General features: G+C 43.9%; 4 protein-coding genes and 1 long non-coding RNA gene across 9 annotated transcripts; 2 read left to right on the top strand and 3 right to left on the bottom strand.

Moving 5' to 3' along the window:
• Window positions 1-1,371: 1,371 nt before the first annotated feature.
• LOC134193724 (Golgi SNAP receptor complex member 2-like) lies at window positions 1,372-4,047 on the bottom strand. The gene is made up of 4 exons (XM_062662559.1): window positions 3,992-4,047; window positions 3,758-3,922; window positions 1,559-1,637; window positions 1,372-1,491 (listed from the first exon to the last, which is right to left on the bottom strand). Exons 1-4 carry the CDS (start codon window positions 4,018-4,020, stop codon window positions 1,372-1,374), a joined length of 393 nt encoding a protein of 130 aa, XP_062518543.1. The 5' UTR covers window positions 4,021-4,047.
• Window positions 4,048-4,428: 381 nt separating this feature from the next.
• On the bottom strand, window positions 4,429-6,058 carry LOC134194005 (collagen alpha-1(XXI) chain-like). The gene has a single exon (XM_062662897.1). The coding sequence runs from the start codon at window positions 5,896-5,898 to the stop codon at window positions 4,627-4,629; it is 1,272 nt and encodes a 423-aa protein (XP_062518881.1). The 5' UTR covers window positions 5,899-6,058; the 3' UTR covers window positions 4,429-4,626.
• A 2,340-nt stretch (window positions 6,059-8,398) lies between these two features.
• Window positions 8,399-11,245, top strand: LOC134194145 (disco-interacting protein 2 homolog C-like). 4 transcript variants are annotated; one of them, XM_062663051.1, is made up of 7 exons: window positions 8,399-8,694; window positions 8,920-9,125; window positions 9,201-9,340; window positions 9,628-9,764; window positions 9,824-9,904; window positions 10,205-10,273; window positions 10,340-11,245. In XM_062663051.1, the coding sequence occupies exons 2-7, from the start codon at window positions 9,078-9,080 to the stop codon at window positions 10,510-10,512; spliced, it is 648 nt and encodes a 215-aa protein (XP_062519035.1). In that variant the 5' UTR covers window positions 8,399-8,694; window positions 8,920-9,077; the 3' UTR covers window positions 10,513-11,245. The 4 variants fall into 4 exon arrangements, with proteins under 4 accessions (XP_062519035.1, XP_062519037.1, XP_062519038.1 ...); XM_062663053.1 differs by having other exon boundaries at window positions 10,205-11,245; XM_062663054.1 differs by having other exon boundaries at window positions 8,920-9,340.
• A 615-nt stretch (window positions 11,246-11,860) lies between these two features.
• LOC134193836 (uncharacterized) lies at window positions 11,861-19,193 on the bottom strand. Of its 2 annotated transcripts, XR_009972110.1 has the most exons (3): window positions 19,107-19,193; window positions 18,873-19,037; window positions 11,861-12,616 (listed from the first exon to the last, which is right to left on the bottom strand). It is a non-coding gene; the product is annotated as an uncharacterized LOC134193836 (long non-coding RNA). The 2 variants fall into 2 exon arrangements; XR_009972109.1 differs by having other exon boundaries at window positions 18,873-19,137.
• On the top strand, window positions 14,810-18,809 carry LOC134194313 (uncharacterized protein K02A2.6-like). The gene is made up of 2 exons (XM_062663241.1): window positions 14,810-15,232; window positions 15,299-18,809. The coding sequence occupies exons 1-2, from the start codon at window positions 14,810-14,812 to the stop codon at window positions 18,695-18,697; spliced, it is 3,822 nt and encodes a 1,273-aa protein (XP_062519225.1). The 3' UTR covers window positions 18,698-18,809.
• Window positions 19,194-19,320: the final 127 nt, after the last annotated feature.

Raw genomic sequence — 19,320 nt, 5'->3', positions numbered from 1 at the left:
GAGAGTCAGACTTAGCTATTGGTGTCTCCTGCAAGATGAGATTTCATTGGCATCTAATCCACATATCATGTGACTGGCAAGAAATCAAATCTCACAGATCCACAAGTCATAGAAAAACCATACAAATCAAGTGTGTGTGTGTGTGTGTGTGTGTGTGTGTGTGTGTGTGTGTGTGTGTGTGTGTGTGTGTGACTTGCATAATTTCCTTAAACAAGAAACTAACACACAATTTCCTCTCTTGACTCAGGAGCATAAATGAGTACCTGGTCATTGACTGAGGTCCTAAGCGGCCATCGACTGTGACGTGACATCAGCAACTGGGGTCCTGGTGAGACTTCGGGTGCTCACACCACAGTTGGCTTCACAAGTCGGTGCTCCTGCGAGTGCCTGGCCCGGATCCAAGAGTTTGCTATCGCAGGCCCAGAGTTCTCTGAGTAGCGCACAGGGCCCAGCTTAACAGCTAGGAGCGTGACCTCTGAGTGACAGTTAAGATTTTTTAGACATGTGACTCGATGGGACCAGGAGCTTAAACATACTACCAATACTGATCTTCAACAAAGATGGGACGATGTAAGTCTGATGTCTGACGTCCTTCATCGCTGCCGCCTTCAGTGGTTAGGACATGTTGCTCCAATGCCTGCAATCAGATTACCAAAGAAACTATTATTTGAGTGGCTGTCACATTCTAGACCAGCTCAGGAGCCCTGCCTCAGATGGAAAGACAGGATCCAGACTGACTTAAAGTTGTTAAAACTAGAGAATTGGTATCACCTGGCACAGAAACATCCAGAATGGCGAGCTTCATGTCAGGCTGTGAAGTTACACGTACCTCTACTGAACAATCCTTTTCATGTGCTGTGTGTTGCCGCTCCTTTCGCAGTCATTCAGGTATGAAACGGCACAAGTGGATTGTGGAACACCAACTGCCTCTGTGTGAGCAACCAGGCGCAGTGCAATGTGCCAAGTGTCATCGGTGGCTGAAAAGTAGGGGTGGACTGGCAATACATAAATGTTTAAATGTGTCTTCTTCTTCTTCTTTGACTATGTCATCATCATCGACTCTATTATCGATCCGGTCATCATCACTTGCCTCCACTGATTGTACCTCAAGTCGAATACCGGAGCCTGATAAGACATGCTGTTGCTGCCATTGCAGTCAATGTGAACGGTGCTTCAAATCCAAGCCAGGATTCCAAAGGCTTAACTGTCATCATGGCAAACGCTGTTCAGAAAACGACAGCAGTCAACTTCCCCTGTCTTGCACATGTGGAAGACGCTTCCGGTGGCTCAAGGACATACAGAGACATCAGTGCAGACAGTAACTACCTCGTCTTGGCCAGACACTGGCAGCTGTAGTTAAGTCAAGTCAAGTCAAGTGTGTGTGTGTGTGTGTGTGTGTGTGTGTGTGTGTGTGTGTGTGTGTGTGTACATCCGTACACTTGCTGTAAATCTCCTTGACAACAATTCATTCCTATCGTGCTCTTCCTTTTCCTATCACAACATCACGCTGCATCCAACACGACATTTCAATTACTCCTTATTGTGTACATCTCCATACCTTGAGCCGCTGCTTCTGTTGGAACGTCCTAAGAGTACTATGTAGATGCTGACAATCATATGACAATTGTTCAACTCGTCTGTACAAGAAACAAATTCATTTAACCACAAATAATCAACCAAATTGTGCAACCCATCTAACTGTTTTAGACAAAGTATACATACATGGTATACAAACATATTACGTATTATTAGTCTGTAAGCTTGTTTGTCTGCCTGTCTGTACATATGCATGATGATATGCTTCTTGTATGGTTAGTTAGTGGATGATGGAGAAGCGTCTATACAATATACATTGGCTCTAGCAGGGAAGTAGCGTGACCTCTAGAAATGAAAAGATAGACTTATGATGCTATGGGACACGTCCACTTTTTATTAGTTTGTACTTATCCACACACTACATATCCTTACATGCACACCCAGACAGACCCACAGTGTACATAGTTAACTACCTACCTGCATGCAAACACCTGCTTGAATCGTGTCTACTTTAACATAAAACTGTGTATGCACGTCTGCTAGAAGAATTGACAAAGACAAGATCAGGCAAAACCGGATGCAAGCCTGCATAATGCTATCGATAGCTAAGTATAGACCGTACGCTTGTGTCTAGCCAAAATACCCATATACAAGATAGAAATCAAATGCAGATGTTCTAACTAAGCGTCGCTTATAAGTTTAATCAATTAATATAATAACAAACTCCTTTGTCAACTAAATTTAAATTTGTATTGCATGGACATGTGACCCACACGTGAAGGATTGGTATCACGATATTAAAACCCATTTCCAAGCATTACGTGTCTAAAGTCCACAAATTTTAAGACAACGCCTACAAATAATGGGGGCGGAGCTATAGCCTGTCTAGCCCATGCCAAGCTACTAAAAGAGTACACCCCTGGCTCTTGTCTAGTTTAGACTGTATGGAATACAGACATATTACTGCAGGGGTGTATCGTGATCTCTAGAAATGGGGGATACACTTCATGCTGCCACAGGACACGCCCACTTCTTACTGAGTTTAATTAACTGAAATGTTAAATCAGTGGCGTATCCAGACTGGAAAAAAGGTGATGCAAACTTGGACAATTTAGGGAGGTTTCACTAAAAGTTTGTGAATACCATAGTATACATTAATGTCTCATTACCACATGAATTTGATATCTACAACGTACTTAGTATCATGGTATATTATATCTGTACTCATGAGGAACACAAAACATACATTAATTATGTCCTGTATGTTTAAGAAAGACATTCTGAGAGGTTGTTTGTTAACAAACGTATCCAAGGTTGCATCCTAATCAACGTCAGTTCTAGAGTTAAAGTGCATGTAGTGCAAGTCCATCGAGTCTTTCTTGCCTCATTATAGACTTTAGGTAAGTTATAAGACGTTAACATGTTAGGCCACTGATACTGGGCTAACAGACCTAGCAACAAAGGATTAGAAACGAGAGTAAGAATGTCAGGAAAATGGCAACTTTTGTCACATTGTTTGATAGAATCCATAGAAATGATGGTTGTCTCAGTTTACTTGTCCAGCACAACAGTGCATTCGCAAGCATGACGTATTTAAAGTCCAGAAATGTTAAGACCACGCCTACAAATGATGGGTGGCTATAGCTCGGTCTAGCCCATGCCACGCTACGCCCCTCATTACTGTAACCCTAGTGCATGCGTGTCTAGTGCATCTCTTGGTAAGTTAAGATCATCATTTCTTCCTCTCTTACATTAGATCTACACGACAATCCTCGTATGTTTTTTGTGATCTCGTGCAAAAGCCATTCCACTGTTTAAGTCAAGTTTACTGACTGTAACAATGATTTCCTCTTTTTCTTTGTTTCTCTTCACGTTGTCTTTTGTTTACAATGTATGCAAGAACCACATGTGCCCTTGTAGATAGGAATGATATAAAACAGCTTGTCTGTTCATCCGTCTGTCTGTCTGTCTGTGTATGTCCAATCTTGTCATTACTCTTAGTCTTCTAAAAATTGACGAATACCTATTTTTAAAGCAAACTTTGCTTTTTACACTTGACAATGTCACTTTACATGATATATATCCAATAAACCTTCTGTCTGTCTGTCCATCTGTATGCATGTATGTATGTACGTTTGTCTGTCTGTATATATGTTACGTATGTCCGTCTGTCTGTCTATCTACCCATCTACCATCCCTCCTCTCATTCCACAAATCTCACAGTTTGGCGCTCTGCTTCCTGGAAGGTGGTTCTTTAGCGACCATCTGCTCCAACCTCTGAATATCAGAGAACAACTCCTCTAATTTACCCTCAATTTCCTGCTCAAGTTGAGGCGAATACGAGTGCCCTAGAGATGATATGTGACTCTCAACTTCCATCAACAATCTGCAAACACAAACAAAAATCTGAGGTCGCAAGAATAAAGCGAAATACGAAATTAGTTTTGTTGTTTACTTGTTCGCTTTTTGATATAATGATTCCATTGACGAAAGGCAGAGGAAGACGGTCACAAAGGCAGAAACCAATTACGGGTTATAGATATTATTAAAATGCCCGGATAGTTACAATTCCCGGATTTCTGGTAACTTTTGTTATGTTGATTATTTATTATGCTGTGAGTATGTAACTAGAAATTTGAGGATACGTGTAAATTACAAAACAGAAACTACTAAAAGATAAGAATACAATTAATAAATAACTAATGTTATTAATTATTTAAATTACAAATATATAATTAATTAATTAATCAAGTTTATTTTATTATAAATGTTAGATCACGTGTAATTACATTTAATTAATTTAAAGATTAACTGTTATACATAGTAACCAGTAACAATTTATCTATTGCTGCACCGGTAAATATTGTTGTTAACTGTAGACAGCAAACCACATTTCTGCTCACAAACTGTGTATGTTTATAACAAAATTTCCATCTAGCAGCACATCATACTGTATGCAGCAATCCTACACAACAGGCAGCTCTTACAACAATCATTCTTAGCAGACACTGTCTAGTCAGAGAAGCATAGATACACACAAAAATGCAAAGATAAGTACATGTGATGGTTTTGATAAAGGAAACTTGTTCTTCACTGTCCTCGAGCACAGTAAGCTAGAATGCATTCTGGAGTGTTAGGTAAGTTGTATATGACATACTGTCCACAGTTGATCACTTCAACACTAGTCTGCCTGAAACAACAATTGCTGCCCCAACTAAAACAAACTGTTCTTGAAATTTTTTGACCAATTACATTTGGGTGAGATCCTTTTAACCATCCTGATGCATTAGTTCCACAGTAGCGAGCAGATGTGCACTTCTCTGGCATAGCTCTACCTATTGTAGGACTGAATGAATGCCAGCCTGGTGTGAAACCATGTTGATTGAATGAATGACCTGCATAATCACAATGCCGTGTTGTCTTAGAATAATGCTCAGATGTTTGTCTCCAAGTTTCATTTAAAACACGATGATTCCATGGTAAACATTGACTGGGTAGATTAAACAATTGATAATTGATAGACAATTGATGTAAATCCTGCTCATCCCCTTTGTTTCCTTTCATTCCTTTTCCTCCTTGTAACCCAATCTCCCCCTTTCCACCCTTCCCTCCTTTAAAACCAGGATACCCTCGTTCACCTTTGTCTCCTTCTTCTCCTTTTTCTCCTCGAGGACCCAAAATTCCTTGTGGTCCACCGACTCCCCTCTCTCCTCTTTCTCCTTTCTCTCCACTCACTCCCATGTCTCCTTTCCTACCTGCAATTCCACGTGGACCCTGTTTACCTGATAATCCCTTACTGCCAGGTTCACCATTCCTTCCCGCTTCGCCGTTTCTTCCAGCTGGTCCTGGTAATCCTGTACGACCGTCTCTACCTGGTGGACCTGGCAATCCAGTTGAACCATCTTTTCCTGACAATCCTGGCAATCCAATTGAACCATCTCTACCTGGCAAACCTGGCAATCCGTCTCTTCCTGGTTGACCTGGTATACAAATTGCTGATTCTGGTTTGCACATCTGTTTGATGAATGACCCAAATACGTGTGCAATGTTGATTGTAACTTGTGACGACTGACTGGGAGATTGTTCCGACCTCTTCCCTCTTTCTCCTCCATACTCAGACAACGTCTCATAAACCTGCTTCATTTCCTCTTTTTCTACTTGAAGTTCCTGCAAGTCCAACTGCAACTTCTCTACGCTTTTCTCAAATCTTTTCTCCTGAACACTGAGCTTCCACAACAGAAAACCGCTAAACACAAAATTGCCCACAACTAACGATAGAAACAACGCAATCGTCCATCTGCCGCTTGGGCCACAATTTCGTTGCAAAACTTTACAACTCTCGTCCACTTCGCTGCTGCTCATTGCATGCGCTTCGTCGTCGTTCTCTTACTATCTGACCAACAGTAGATATGAGCACGTCGATACAAACAGCAAAAGATACGGTGAAACAGACGACGCAATGTCGTGTCCTAAAGTGATTCCGTCTCATCCACATCCAACCGTAAGATGCGAAGAACCGGCACTTCCGTTTTCCGTGATATCTTCACCAAAGTGACTGTAAACGATGCAAGAATGGCCATAACCTGATATCTACTGTATTGAACCCTTTTCTTCAAAACGAACGAACTCGCACTCTGCTTTCGTCGTTCCCGGATTCTTTTCTCACTGTACACAGCTGTGCGTACACATTGTGGTGTACGCTAAAAAAAGGTCGAGAAAGAACTGCAAACATTTACTAGTGTAAATAAAAAATTAATTAGGAGGATGTAGGCTGTTGGCACGAAAGCTTGTAGAAATGCATACATTGATATCAGTGCGTACTTCTCGGACCGTACAGTGCGGGACAGCATAAATCCCCCCAAACGTAGCGCACGTTAGAAAATTCGCCCTGCGTATTTATAGACGTTCTTACATATGCACGTGATCGCCGTGAGAAGCCCTACAGAATGACGTCGGTTTTGACCACGTGGTTTGCAAGATAACGAATTTAGATTAGCGAGTGTTGATTGGCTGTCTAACAGCTGTGGCTGCATTGCGATTGGTTGATGGCACATTATTGCCATGGATACCGTATTCTCTTAGTCCCCTCACTGCCATCATCATGGACGCCATGCGTTGGAGTAAGAGAAAGAAACAACTAGAAAGAGTTGAAGCTATGAATGAAAAAAAGCTGAAGCTTAGACCATCTGAAGAGGAGGGGGCCCCTTCGGAACCAGCATGTACGGCAGAGGCAGACGCTGAAACACTAGACAGGGACAGCGATTCGGTGCAGTCTTTTAGCGATGATGATGTTTGGAGTTGTCTGGATGAATGGGTAAGAGCTTTGGGAATCGTAGATCTAGAGATGCTGTCGTTGTTGCTTTTCGAGTTTTACCGTAGGGAGACATCGCAGACCGTCAAAAGGGCCGCAGATGTTGTGTCGCAGATAGTACACAATTTCTAGCGTTTCTATTGAACTTAAGTGTTTAGACATGTTAGAATAATGTTTCAGTCGCGTCTTGTATTATGTAAACTAGATCACGTGACCAATTGTATATTTTTATTATCATGCCTATCTTTGAGTGTCATTCACACTGCATCTAGAGAAAAATTACAAAATGTGCTTCTGTGGATATTTAACCCTGTGTGTCTAATAGCGTTTGGTACACTTCTGAATTCGAATAGCGCGTGCATGAAAAACGATAGGGCGCGAAGTGAGACCCTTAGTGGGGCCCCTCTTGCGGTTAAACTCAGAATTAATAAACAATCTCGAAAATCCATTTCTGCAGTTTTGTTGCACATCATGGTGACAATCTTTCATCGAGTTCTCAATCATCTACGGCAATATTCCTATTTTTCGTAGGACAATACGGGAACTTGAGGAGGCGTCTCCATTATTCTCGCCGTGAGAGAACGAAACTCTTTCGTTTATCAAATTAAGCTGGCTCGTTGTAGCAAATAAACTTGTACACCACTGGACCAAATTTGAAATAGGTAGACCAAACCAAATTTAAACTGTGCGCGTTTACGAATGACATGCGCATTGGGGGGATTTATGCTGTCCCGCACTGTACAAATTATCACAAGTTTAGTTACACACCAAATGTATCCAGAAGTGCAAAAAAGCAGTCAATTGAATAATCACCAATCTCAAAGTGCGCGATTAACTGTCGGACGCGCGAGGCACACGGGATGATAGCTACGGGTACCACCTCTAGTTGTGGTGTATCTTTCTATGATTTTTCTCCCCGATTTCGAGTGAACACCGAAAGCACTAACGACCAACAGGCAACGCCAAACAGTTGCCGGATCAATGGTACAATACACACCCCCAGCTAAATGGGGTGCGTATTCTTCTAGCCTCTATGATACAACGAGCGCCCTACTATTTACATACCAGCAAAAACAAAAGTGATATACAATATATCCTGCACACGCCTACTTTATGAAACATTACACTCTTGTCAGCGCGCAGAGTCTAGAGTATGAGAATATTTCTTGTTGTGCAAAGTTTACAGAATTACAAAGTAGCTAGGCTATGCTGGAACGGTTCAACTAAACTATAAACTCTACCTAACTCTACTGAGTCAAGAAGTGAGACAATGCTAGGAATGTCAGTGAGGTTACTGCGGTATCGGGTATCGCGCTGCTAAGTCAGCAACGTTGTTTTGTAAAGCTTGCTGCCTTGTTTTGCCATACCTCTCCCTCCACATAAACTCGTTGGACTGCTGATCTACTACATAAACCTGAACGGACTACTGATCAACCTGCAATTTGGCGCGACAATCTGCAGAATTGCTTCTTATCCCGGATAAGGGTGTAATGTTTCATAAAGTAGGCGTGTACAGGATATATTGTATATCACTTTTGTTTGCTGGTATGTAAATAGCTTGCTAGCTAGCTATGGTGCGCTTTGTATCATAGAGGCTAGAAGAATACGCACCCCATTTAGCTGGGGGTGCGTATTGTACCATTGATCCCAGTTGCCCATATCATGGACTACTCCAGCCTGCCCCCAGAAGTCCACCAGAAGCTCGCAGATCTCGAACTTGAACTCGAAGAAGGCAAGTCACACACATACCTCACACAGTAGTCAATCCAGTGTCCTCTTTACAGGCGATATCACACAGAAAGGCTACGAAAAGAGGAAAGCAAAGCTACTAGAGCCATACCAATCTGGTACGACGCTTGTGCGCATCATTGTCGCAACGAGGGCGTTGGTAGGTGCGTAGCCATGGCGCGCTGGTCGATGAGTGAATTCACTGACGGAGGCGTTTGTCGAGAATCGACGCGCGGACGGCCGTATTCGTGTGCTGCGCGTCGTCCTACCGTTCTACGACTTCGTTTCGTGCCGAAACGGCGGTCGTCATAGTGACGAGTCGTTCACAGTTTTGATGTTTTTAGGCGGCGGCAACAGTTTTCACTCGGAATCGTCAGTGGCGGACCCAGGGATTGTCAATCAAGGGGGGCGTGTTAGGCTCCCGAGAATGTGACGTCATGAAACGACAAAATGCGGAATTATTGATTTATTACTGAATAACAGAGTCGAAAAACATAGAAACATGATTACATTACTATGCACAGTTGGAACAAATAGACAGACAGACAGGGTGAGTAAGGTGATGCAATGTTACTGAACAAGAATACTTACGTTTGTGTTCCATTTTAATTGAACGTTTCTGTAGACCTGGTCTGCCTGGCTCAACAGCAACTGGTCGTGGCATCATGTCGATCACAGGACTCAGTTATGGAGTCGTTCGAGTAGAAGAGGAGAACTCGATGTCGTCTCTGACTTTACAAGACTGTGGCACAGTACTTCCAGGAGGTAATCGATGTAATTGGTTTGTTGCTTGCAAGAACGAAAAAATATAATGTTTTATTCATTTGGATGTCTTTAGGTTTGTTTGCTTGTTTGTCTGTCTGTCCGTCAGTCTGTCTGTCTGTCTGTCCGTTCGTTTGCTTGTCTGTCTGACTGTTTGTCTGTCTCTGTTTATCTGTCTGTCTACATGTCAAGTCGTGCAGTTACAATCCATCTGCATTTATTGCATGTTCAATACCTTCTCTAGTCTCTTCTATATCTAGCCATACTAACTCCTTCCATGTCACTTGCAGCAAAAGTTGCCATAGTGAAGCTGGAAGGTCCTCCCTATTTGTGCCAAACAGACGAAGTCGGGGAGCTCTGCGTGAGTTCACAATACACGGGAACAAGCTATTGGGGTCTGGCTGGAAAGTCAACGAATGTGTTCAAGGTATGTGTACTGATCTGGTGATTGTGAGACGTTGGGATGGATTGTGATTGTGGTAATAGGTTCAATGGCTAGCTTCAAATGGCCAGCCGCATTCGATGAGTTTGTATGTTCAAACGGGATTGCTTGGATTTCTTGGAGGGGTGAGTTGGTTTGAAAGGATTGGTGGAGTATGTGAAACGTGTGACACACACACACACACACACACACACACACACACACACACACACACACACACACACACACACATCACTTGTCACACACTCAATCAAATTATTAATTAATTATTTTTTTGTTTGTTTTCGTTTGTTTATGTTTTTTGTTTAACTAATTAAATGTAACAATTTATTTTTAATTAATTACTTATTGACATTCATTGAAACAGATCACTTGTCTGAGATGATTTGAACATCCAACTAACCAAATTGTGTGTATGATATTAGGGAGGTCTTATTTTCATTTGTGGTCGTTTGGATGGTCTGATGAAAGTCCAAGGTCATCGACACAATACGGTTTGTCGAGTATTAATACGAGTATTAATTTCGTTTTCCTTCATCATCTCTTGCACTCTTTGCCAGCTTGTTCACCCCAATGGCCAAAATGTTGGAAAACAAGAGGAATGACCAATGGGCAGGACCCTTCTGGCTGCAGCTCAGAATTATACTTTGCCTCTTTCTTCTCCTCCCGTTTCATTGCTGCTACTCCTTCTTCTCTGGAGGCTGCCTTCACCGAGTCCAAACACCATGGATGAGCCAACGACACATCTAATTCAACGTCTGCACCTGAATCTGGGTAAAAAACGAGGATGTCCGACCTCTTGTCACTGTTGACATACCGGTATTGTGGCTCTGGTTTGTGTGGCAAGTTGAGTTGAAAAAGGCAGTTAGACCATGCTGACACAATTGAGTTGTGAGTGTGCACTGGACCACCCCCAGTCTTACAAGTGATTAGATGGTATCCTTGGATGTCCAGTTCCTTGTCACAATTACAACTGCTCAATGTCTGTCTGTAAATATGTATGTCCGTCTGTCTGTGTGTCTGTCTGTCCGTCTGTCTGTTTGTCTGTCTGTCAATACAGCTGCTTTAAATATCAGCCCAATGCACTAAGAATTAACATTCCAACAACTGTCCGTCACACATGATCGAGAGTCAGACTTAGTTATTGCCGTCTCCTGCAAGATGAGATTTCATCGGCATCTAATCCACATATCATGTGACTGGCAACAAATCAAATCTCACAGATCCACAAGTCACAAGAAAAGAATACAAATCAAGTGTGTGTGTGTGTGTGTGTGTGTGTGTGTGTGTGTGTGTGTGTGTGTGTGTGTGTGTGTGTGTGTGTGTGTGTGTGTGTGTGTGTGTGTGACTCGCATAATTTCCTTAAGCAAGAAACTAACACACATTTGCTTCTCTCAACTAAGGAGTATAAATGAGTATCTGGTCATTGACAGGGGTCCTAAGCGGCCATCAGCTGTGATGTCAACATCAACATGTCAACATCATCAACTTTATCATCGATCCAGTCATCATCACTTGCTTCCACTGATTGTACCTCAAGTCGGATACTGGAGCCTGATAGGACATGCTATTGCTGCCATTGTAGTCAATGTAGACGGTGCTTCAAATCCAGGCCAGGATTCCAACGTCATAACTGTCATCGTGGCAAACGCTGTTCAGAAAAGACAGCAGTCAACTTCCCGTGTCTTGCACATGTGGAAGACGTTTCCAGTGGCTCAAGGACATACAGAGATAAAAGTGCAGACAGTAACTACCTCGTCTTTCAGCTCTCCCCATCTAGGGGGCAGCGTGGCCAGACACTGGCAGCTGTAGTCAAGTGTGTGTGTGTGTGTGTGTGTGTGTGTGTGTGTGTGTGTGTGTGTGTGTGTGTGTGTGTGTGTGTGTGTAGAGTATGGGGTTTATTCCCAGGAGCAGCACGACTGACACAATTGAGTTGTGAGTGTGCACTGGACCACCCCCAGTCTTACAAGTGATTAGATGGTATCTTTGGATGTCCAGTTTCTTGCCACAATTACAACAACTGCTCGATGGCATTCTGTGGGTTGATTGATCTCTTGACAAACTTGTGCCCGCTCTCTGTCTGTATGTCTGTCAATAAATATATTTGCATATTGCAACTGCTAGTACAGGCTAAATATTGTCCAGCGACAGCAAAGCAATTAATGAACTACTGTACCAATTGTTTGTAATAAGAGTCTAAATCTAATTTACTAGTTCTAGCAAGTCTACACAGTTTTCTTGACAGCACCAGGGGCATTACATCGCTGTAGAGCTACAGAAAAAGCTTGACGCCAGAGAGACTTGAATTCCGTGCTGTTCTTGCAGTCGTATTCATCCACAGACAGTTCAGACAGGTGACAAAGAAACTTGATGGGGTGCTCACCCCATCTCCCATAATGTTCAAACACTAGAGGTCACCCAGTTTGAGCCATTTCCAAATATGTCTACTTCCTTTCCATATTTCTGCAATTTTACCATTTCTCTCATTCGTGCTGCTTCTCTGTCTTCTTCAGCTGCTCTAAGTAGTATGTCAGCATTCCACGGATGAGCAACAGATATATCTAATTCAAGATCTCTGCCGTTTTTAGAATCAAATGCTACGATGTCAGGACATGAATTCGTGCCGTCATACAGATCTCTAGGCTCTCTTCGATAAGTTGTATTCACCTCTTGCAGATAATCACACCAGACACTAACAATGGAGTTGTGGGACCAAATGGGCCCTCCACCAGACTTACATGTCAATAGGTGAAACCCTTCCCTATCAATATTTCTTCCATACTCATATTTCTCAACAACAGAAGCAAGTACATCACACCCCAACCGCAATCTTGTTGCTAGACAATAGTCACTTTTAGAGTTAAGCGCAAACTTTTATGAGGTTGGAATGCTATTAAACCATGCTCCTGCCCCTCCGCCTAGCAGAGACCTGACACGTGCAGCCTGTCTTGTCGATTGAGGATGTTATCTGTCTGTCTGTCTGGCTATCTGTATGTCTGTGTGTTGTCTGTCTGTCTGTCTGTCTGTCTGTCTGTCAATACAGCTGCTTTAAATTTCAGCCCAATGCACTAAGAATTAACATTCCAACAGCTTTGTTACACATGATCAAGAGTCAGACTTAGCTATTGGTGTCTCCTGCAAGATGAGATTCCATTGGCATCTAATCCACATATCATGTGACTGGCAACAAATCAAATCTCACAGATCCACAAGTCACAAGAAAACCATACAAATCAAGTGTGTGTGTGTGTGTGTGTGTGTGTGTGTGTGTGTGTGTGTGTGTGTGTGTGTGTGTGTGTGTGTGTGTGTGTGTGTGTGGTGTGTGTGTGTGTGTGTGTGTGTGTGTGTGTGTGTGTGTGTGTGTGTGTGTGTGTGTGTGTGTGTGTGTGTGTGTGTGTGTGTGTGTGTGTGTGTGTGTGTGTGTGTGTGTGTGTGTGTGTGTGTGTGTGTGTGTGTGTGTGTGTGTGTGTGTGTGTGTGTGTGTGTGTGTGTGTGTGTGTGTGTGTGTGTGTGTGTGTGTGTGTGTGTGTGTGTGTGTGTGTGTGTGTGTGTGTGTGTGTGTGTGTGTGTGTGTGTGTGTGTGTGTGTGTGTGTGTGTGTGTGTGTGTGTGTGTGTGTGTGTGTGTGACTTGCATAATTTCCTTAAGCAAGAAACTAACACACATTTGCTTCTCTCAACTCAGGAGTATAAATGAGTACCTGGTCATTGACTGGGGTTCTAAGCGGCCATCGGCTGTGATGTCGACGTGACATCAGCCACTGGGGTCCTGGTGAGACTTCGGGTGCTCACACCACAGTTGGCTTCACAAGTCGGTGCTTCTGCGAGTGCCTGGCCCCGCTCCAGGAGTTTGGTAGCGCAGGCCCAGAGTTACCTGAGTAGCGCAAATTAAAGGGCCCAGCTTAACAGCTGGGGCGTGACCTTTGAGTGATGTTTAGGATTTTTTAGATGTGTGACTCGATGGGACCAGGAGCTTCAACATACTACCAATACTGATTTTCAACAAAGATGAGGCGATGTAAGTCTGATGTCTGACGTCCTTCGTCGTCGACGCCTTCAGTGGTTAGGACATGTTGCTCAAATACCTGCAATCAGATTACCAAAGAAACTATTATTTGGGTGGCTGTCACATTCTAGACCAGCTCAGGGGCTCCGCTCCGCCTCAGATGGAAAGACAGGATCCAGACTGACTTGAAGTTGTTAAAACTAGAGAATTCGTATCACCTGGCACAGCAATGTCCAGAATGGTGAGCTTCATGTCAGGATGTGAAGTTACACGTACCTCTACTGAACGATCCTTTTCATGTGCTGTGTGTTGTCGCTCCTTTTGGAGTCATTCAGGTATGAAACGACACAAGTGGATTGTGGAATGCCAACTGCCTCTGTGTGAACAACCAGACGCAGTGCAATGTGCCAAGTGTCATCGGTGGCTGAGAAGTAGGGGTGGACTGGCAATACATAAATGTTTAAATGTGTCTTCTTCTTCTTGTTTGACTATGTCATCATCATCGACTCTATTATCGATCCGGTCATCATCACTTGCCTCCACTGATTGTACCTCAAGTCGGATACCAGAGCCTGATAGGACATGCTGTTGCTGCCATTGTAGTCAATGTGGACGATGCTTCAAATCCAAGCCAGGATTCCAACGGCATAACTGTCATCGTGGCAAACGCTGTTCAGAAAAAGACAGCAGTCAACTTCCCCTGTACATGTCTTGCACATGTGAAAGACGTTTGCGGTGGCTCGAGGACATACAGAGACATACGTGCACACAGTAACTACCTCGTCTTTCAGCTCACTCCACATATGGGGCAGTATGTACAATGGAACACACGTCTAGAGTTACCACAATATGTATGTCCATCTGTTTGTCTGTCTATCTGTCTGTCTGTCTGTCTGTCTGTCCGTCTGTCTGTTGTGGAGTGACTCTATTAATAGCGTATTGACACGCATGCGTAACTATTGTGTCTTCGTAGTGTGTTGAGTTCTAGCGTGTTGAGTAGAATAAATACAAACAGTATAACACCACATGGCGACAGGAGTGGGACTCATACGACTCGAACCACCAGGTCCTTTCAACTTTCGGCAGCCAGACGACTGGCCGAGGTGGAAGAGAAGATTCACACAGTTTCGAATCGCCTCAGGCCTGGCAGACGCGGACGAAGTACGTCAAGTGTCCACGTTACTCTACTGCATGGGAGAGGACGCAGAGGGAGTCCTAACTTCCACCAACATCACGGAAGACAACAAAAAGAAGTACGATGAGGTGATTGCTAAATTCGAAGAATTTTTCCGCATACGTCGCAACGTGATCTACGAGAGAGCGCGCTTCAATCGACGAAATCAGTTAGAGGGAGAGTCTATCGAGCAGTATATCACCGCTTTGTACGAACTGGTCGAGACATGCGAATACGGAAGTTTGCAACAGGAAATGCTGAGGGACAGAATTGTCGTCTGAATAAGAGACCAGGCGCTATCAGAACGTCTACAGTGTGATGCTGAGCTTACGTTGGAGAAGGTCAAACGATCTACAAGACAGAGAGAAGCCGTGAAAGAACAGCATAAACATCTGCAAGGTGACGGCAGCAAGGACCATCCAATTGTCATAGAGCAAGTGCGAAACGGCGCTAAAAGCGGCACAGCAGGCGGTAAAAGCGGCACCACAGGTGGCAAATCGCAAGCAAGCAGACACCAGTTTGGCGGCGGACGGTCAAAGTCGGCAACCCCACCCGCGCGACACCAATGTAAGCGCTGCGGAAGATATCATGCTAAAGAAGCCTACTGTCCAGCAAGACAAGCCAGGTGTTCAAAGTGTAACCGAAAGGGTCACTTTGGAGCTCAATGTTTCTCGAAGACAATCGAAAATGTGGACAGTGAGAGTCGAGACGGGGCCTATGTATTTCCAGTGAATGTATCCAAAAGGATCACATGGTCTTCCAAAATTTCAGTAGGAGGCAAAGAGCTAACATTCAAGTTAGATACGGGGGCCGAGGTGACAGTGATCACAGAAGAGGCACATAGAGTGTTAGAAATGCCAAAGTTGCAGAAACCGTCCAAAGCTTTGTATGGACCAACATCTACAGCTCTTCGGACATTGGGACAATTCACAAGTACACTATCAGTGAATAACAAGACATCAGAGGAGACTATCTTCGTTGTCCAGGGATTGAAAACCAATTTACTGGGGTTACCGGCTATCACATCGTTACAACTTGTCCACAGGATACAAGCGACCAGTGTAGGAACCACCATACCAGACCGATTTCCCAAAGTTTTTCAGGGACTGGGTAATCTTGGTGATCCATACAAAATCAAGCTTAGAGAGGGAGCCAAGCCCTATGCGCTGTACACACCCCGGAATGTTCCAATCTCTCTCAGACAACAAGTCAAAGAAGAACTAGATCGAATGGAAAAGATTGGCGTCATCTCACAAGTGGAAGACCCTACAGAATGGTGCGCTGGTATGGTTGTAGTCAGGAAAAAGACAGGAGACGTCAGGATTTGCGTAGATATGAAACCCCTCAACGAGAATGTACTACGAGAGATTTACCCCATACCCAAAGTGGACGACACACTTGCTCAATTGGCGGGAGCCACAACGTTTAGTAAAATCGATGCTAATAGTGGGTTTTGGCAGATACCTCTAGAGGTGGAATCTAGGCTACTGACTACCTTTGTCACTCCTCACGGACGGTACTGCTTCAACAAGTTACCATTCGGCATCGCTAGTGCGCCCGAGCTTTTCCAACGGCGAATGAGCAAGATTCTTTCGGGACTACCTGGAGTATTATGTCACATGGACGATGTTCTCATATTCGGAACAAGTCAAACGGAACACGACGACCGACTGACTTCGGTCTTACAACGACTGCAAGCAGCAGGAGCAACTCTAAATAAGGCCAAATGTGAGTTTGGGGTACACACCGTCAAATTTCTTGGTCACATTATCGATGGCAAAGGTCTTAGAGCGGATCCAGCCCGGCTGAAAGCTATCCAAGACCTAGAACAGCCCAAGAACGTATCAGAATTGCGCCGCTTCATGGGGATGGCAAACCAATTGGGAAAATTTTCACCACATCTTTCAGAGATAAGTCAACCTTTGAGAGAGCTGTTGAGTACGAGATGCTCATGGTTATGGGAACATCCACAAGAGCAAGCATTCACAAGAATCAAGGATGAATTGACTCGTCCTACTGTCCTGGAGCTGTACAATCCGCAGAAGAAGGTGAAAGTATCCGCTGACGCGTCATCACACGGTCTAGGCGCGGTACTTCTTCAAGAAGCCGGAGATAAATGGAAGCCGATAGCATACGCATCACGGTCCATGACAGATACTGAGAAGCGCTACGCGCAAATTGAAAAGGAAGCTCTGTCATTAACATGGGCTTGCGATAAGTTTCAAGATTACGTACTTGGTCGCAAATTTCATATCGAGACCGACCACAAGCCGTTAGTTCCTTTGCTTAGCACTAAGCACTTGGACAGGTTACCGCCAAGAATTGTTCGTTTTAGACTTCGTTTGGCGAGATACGACTTCACAATTGAACATGTACCTGGGAAACTGCTTTATACAGCTGACACGTTGTCAAGAGCACCCCTACAAGAACAGATCACGGAGGATTCTCTACAGGACGATGTTGAGACCTTCATCAATGAGGTAGTTGCTAATTTACCAACTACAACGGACAGACTACAAACGTACCGAGAAGCACAAGCTAGAAATGCCACGTGTGCCCAAGTGATGCAGTACAGTCAGTCACAATGGCCCGACAAATGTCCTGAGGAAACTTCTCTAATCCCGTTTTGGAGAGTAAGATCGCTACTGACGGTACACAACCACCTACTACTATACAACAACCGTGTAGTGATTCCTGACGAACTCAGAAAAGATGTCCTGACCAAAATTCATGAGGGTCATCAGGGCATAGTTCGTTGCAGACAGAGAGCACACACCTCCGTCTGGTGGCCGGGGATAACACAACAGATATATCAATTGGTGCAACAATGCCCCACATGTGCAAAAGAGAATCCACAAGGAACTGAACCACTCATGACTTCTCAGTTACCAGATTTTCCTTGGCAAGTTGTGGGAACGGACTTGATGGAGTTAAATGGAGCTCATTATCTTGTTGTCATTGACTACTTCTCAAGATATCCAGAGCTTATCAAGTTGACGTCCACCACAGCCTTAGCAGTAATTCAAGCCTTGAAATCTGTTTTTGCCCGTCACGGCATCCCTGATATTCTCAGGAGTGACAACGGACCTCAGTACATCGCTCGGGAAACCAAAGAGTTCGCCAAGGCTTATGGATTTGTCATGATAACCAGCAGCCCTAGGTACCCGCAGAGCAACGGACTCGTGGAGCGGATGGTCAAATCCATCAAACAGCTACTGACAAAGGCGGAGGACCCACATCTCGGGCTACTGGCTTACAGATCCACGCCACTGCCTTGGTGCACTCTCAGTCCTTCAGAATTGCTCATGGGAAGACGATTGAGAACAACGATGCCACAGTCGACAGCACAACTCACCCCACACTGGGATTACCTGAGGAATTTTCGTGAAGCAGATAATTTTTTCAAAAGTAAACAGAAGAAGAACTTTGACTCCAGACATCGAGCTAAAGACCTGCCCCAATTACAAAAGGACACGGAAGTCTGGATAACGTCAGGTAAAGAGCCAGCTCAAGGGACAATCGTTGGTCCAGGCCACACTCCACGATCCTATGTCATCAAAACAGACAAAGGGGAGGTGAGGAGAAATAGAGGACATTTGAAAGCCATCCCAAAGTTTGGCACTTCACCTGAAATCGGAAGTCCCCAGAATACGGAAACTGGTCAAACAACACCAACCAGGCCACAAACGAGAAGCCAGACTGGTTGTCAAATAAAGAGGCCGATGAAACTCGACCTGTAAGGGGAGATGTGGAGTGACTCTATTAATAGCGTATTGACACGCATGCGTAACTATTGTGTCTTCGTAGTGTGTTGAGTTCTAGTGTGTTGAGTAGAATAAATACAAACAGTATAACACCACATCTGTCTGTCTATCTACCCATCTACCATCCCTCCTCTCATTCCACAAATCTCACAGTTTGGCGCTCTGCTTCCTGGAAGGTGGTTCTTTAGCGACCATCTGCTCCAACCTCTGAATATCAGAGAACAACTCCTCTAATTTACCCTCAATTTCCTGCTCAAGTTGAGGCGAATACGAGTGCCCTAGAGATTATATGTGACTCTCAACTTCCATCAACAATCTGCAAACACAAACAAAAATCTGAGGTCGCAAGAATAAAACGAAATACGAAATTAGTTTTGTTGTTTACTTGTTCGCTTTTTGATATAATGATTCCATTGACGAAAGGCAAAGGGAGACGATCACAAAGGCTAGAAAATCAACGCGTCATGTTGGCAGTACGGGTTATAAAATTTGTAAAATGCCCGGATAATTAAGTCTCTAAAAATCATTTAACGTTTGCTATGTTGATTATATTATAATGTTGTAAGCATGTAAATAAAAATTTGAGGATAAGTGTAAAT

This window comes from Corticium candelabrum, chromosome 18, assembly GCF_963422355.1.
Source record: "Corticium candelabrum chromosome 18, ooCorCand1.1, whole genome shotgun sequence".
Classification (NCBI taxonomy): Eukaryota; Metazoa; Porifera; class Homoscleromorpha; order Homosclerophorida; family Plakinidae; genus Corticium; species Corticium candelabrum.
Note: the sequence above shows the minus strand (reverse complement) of the source record. Positions and strands in the feature narration are given on the sequence as shown.

Excerpts from the sequence above, each read along its gene's own strand:
- LOC134193724 (XM_062662559.1), bottom strand. The coding sequence starts at position 4,020 with ATGGAATCATTATATCAAAAAGCGAACAA. Across the intron at positions 1,638-3,757 it reads AGGAAGCAGAGCGCCAAACT|ACGAGTTGAACAATTGTCAT; the intron begins GTGAGATTTGTG and ends TTTCTTGTACAG. Across the intron at positions 1,492-1,558 it reads AACAGAAGCAGCGGCTCAAG|GAAAAGGAAGAGCACGATAG; the intron begins GTATGGAGATGT and ends ATGTTGTGATAG.
- LOC134194005 (XM_062662897.1), bottom strand. The coding sequence starts at position 5,898 with ATGAGCAGCAGCGAAGTGGACGAGAGTTGTAAAGTTTTGCAACGAAAT.
- LOC134194145 (XM_062663051.1), top strand. The coding sequence starts at position 9,078 with ATGATTACATTACTATGCACAGTTGGAACAAATAGACAGACAGACAGG. Across the intron at positions 9,341-9,627 it reads TGGCACAGTACTTCCAGGAG|CAAAAGTTGCCATAGTGAAG; the intron begins GTAATCGATGTA and ends TGTCACTTGCAG. Across the intron at positions 9,905-10,204 it reads TGCTTGGATTTCTTGGAGGG|GGAGGTCTTATTTTCATTTG; the intron begins GTGAGTTGGTTT and ends GTATGATATTAG.
- LOC134194313 (XM_062663241.1), top strand. The coding sequence starts at position 14,810 with ATGGCGACAGGAGTGGGACTCATACGACTCGAACCACCAGGTCCTTTC. Across the intron at positions 15,233-15,298 it reads TGCTGAGGGACAGAATTGTC|GTCAAACGATCTACAAGACA; the intron begins GTCTGAATAAGA and ends ACGTTGGAGAAG.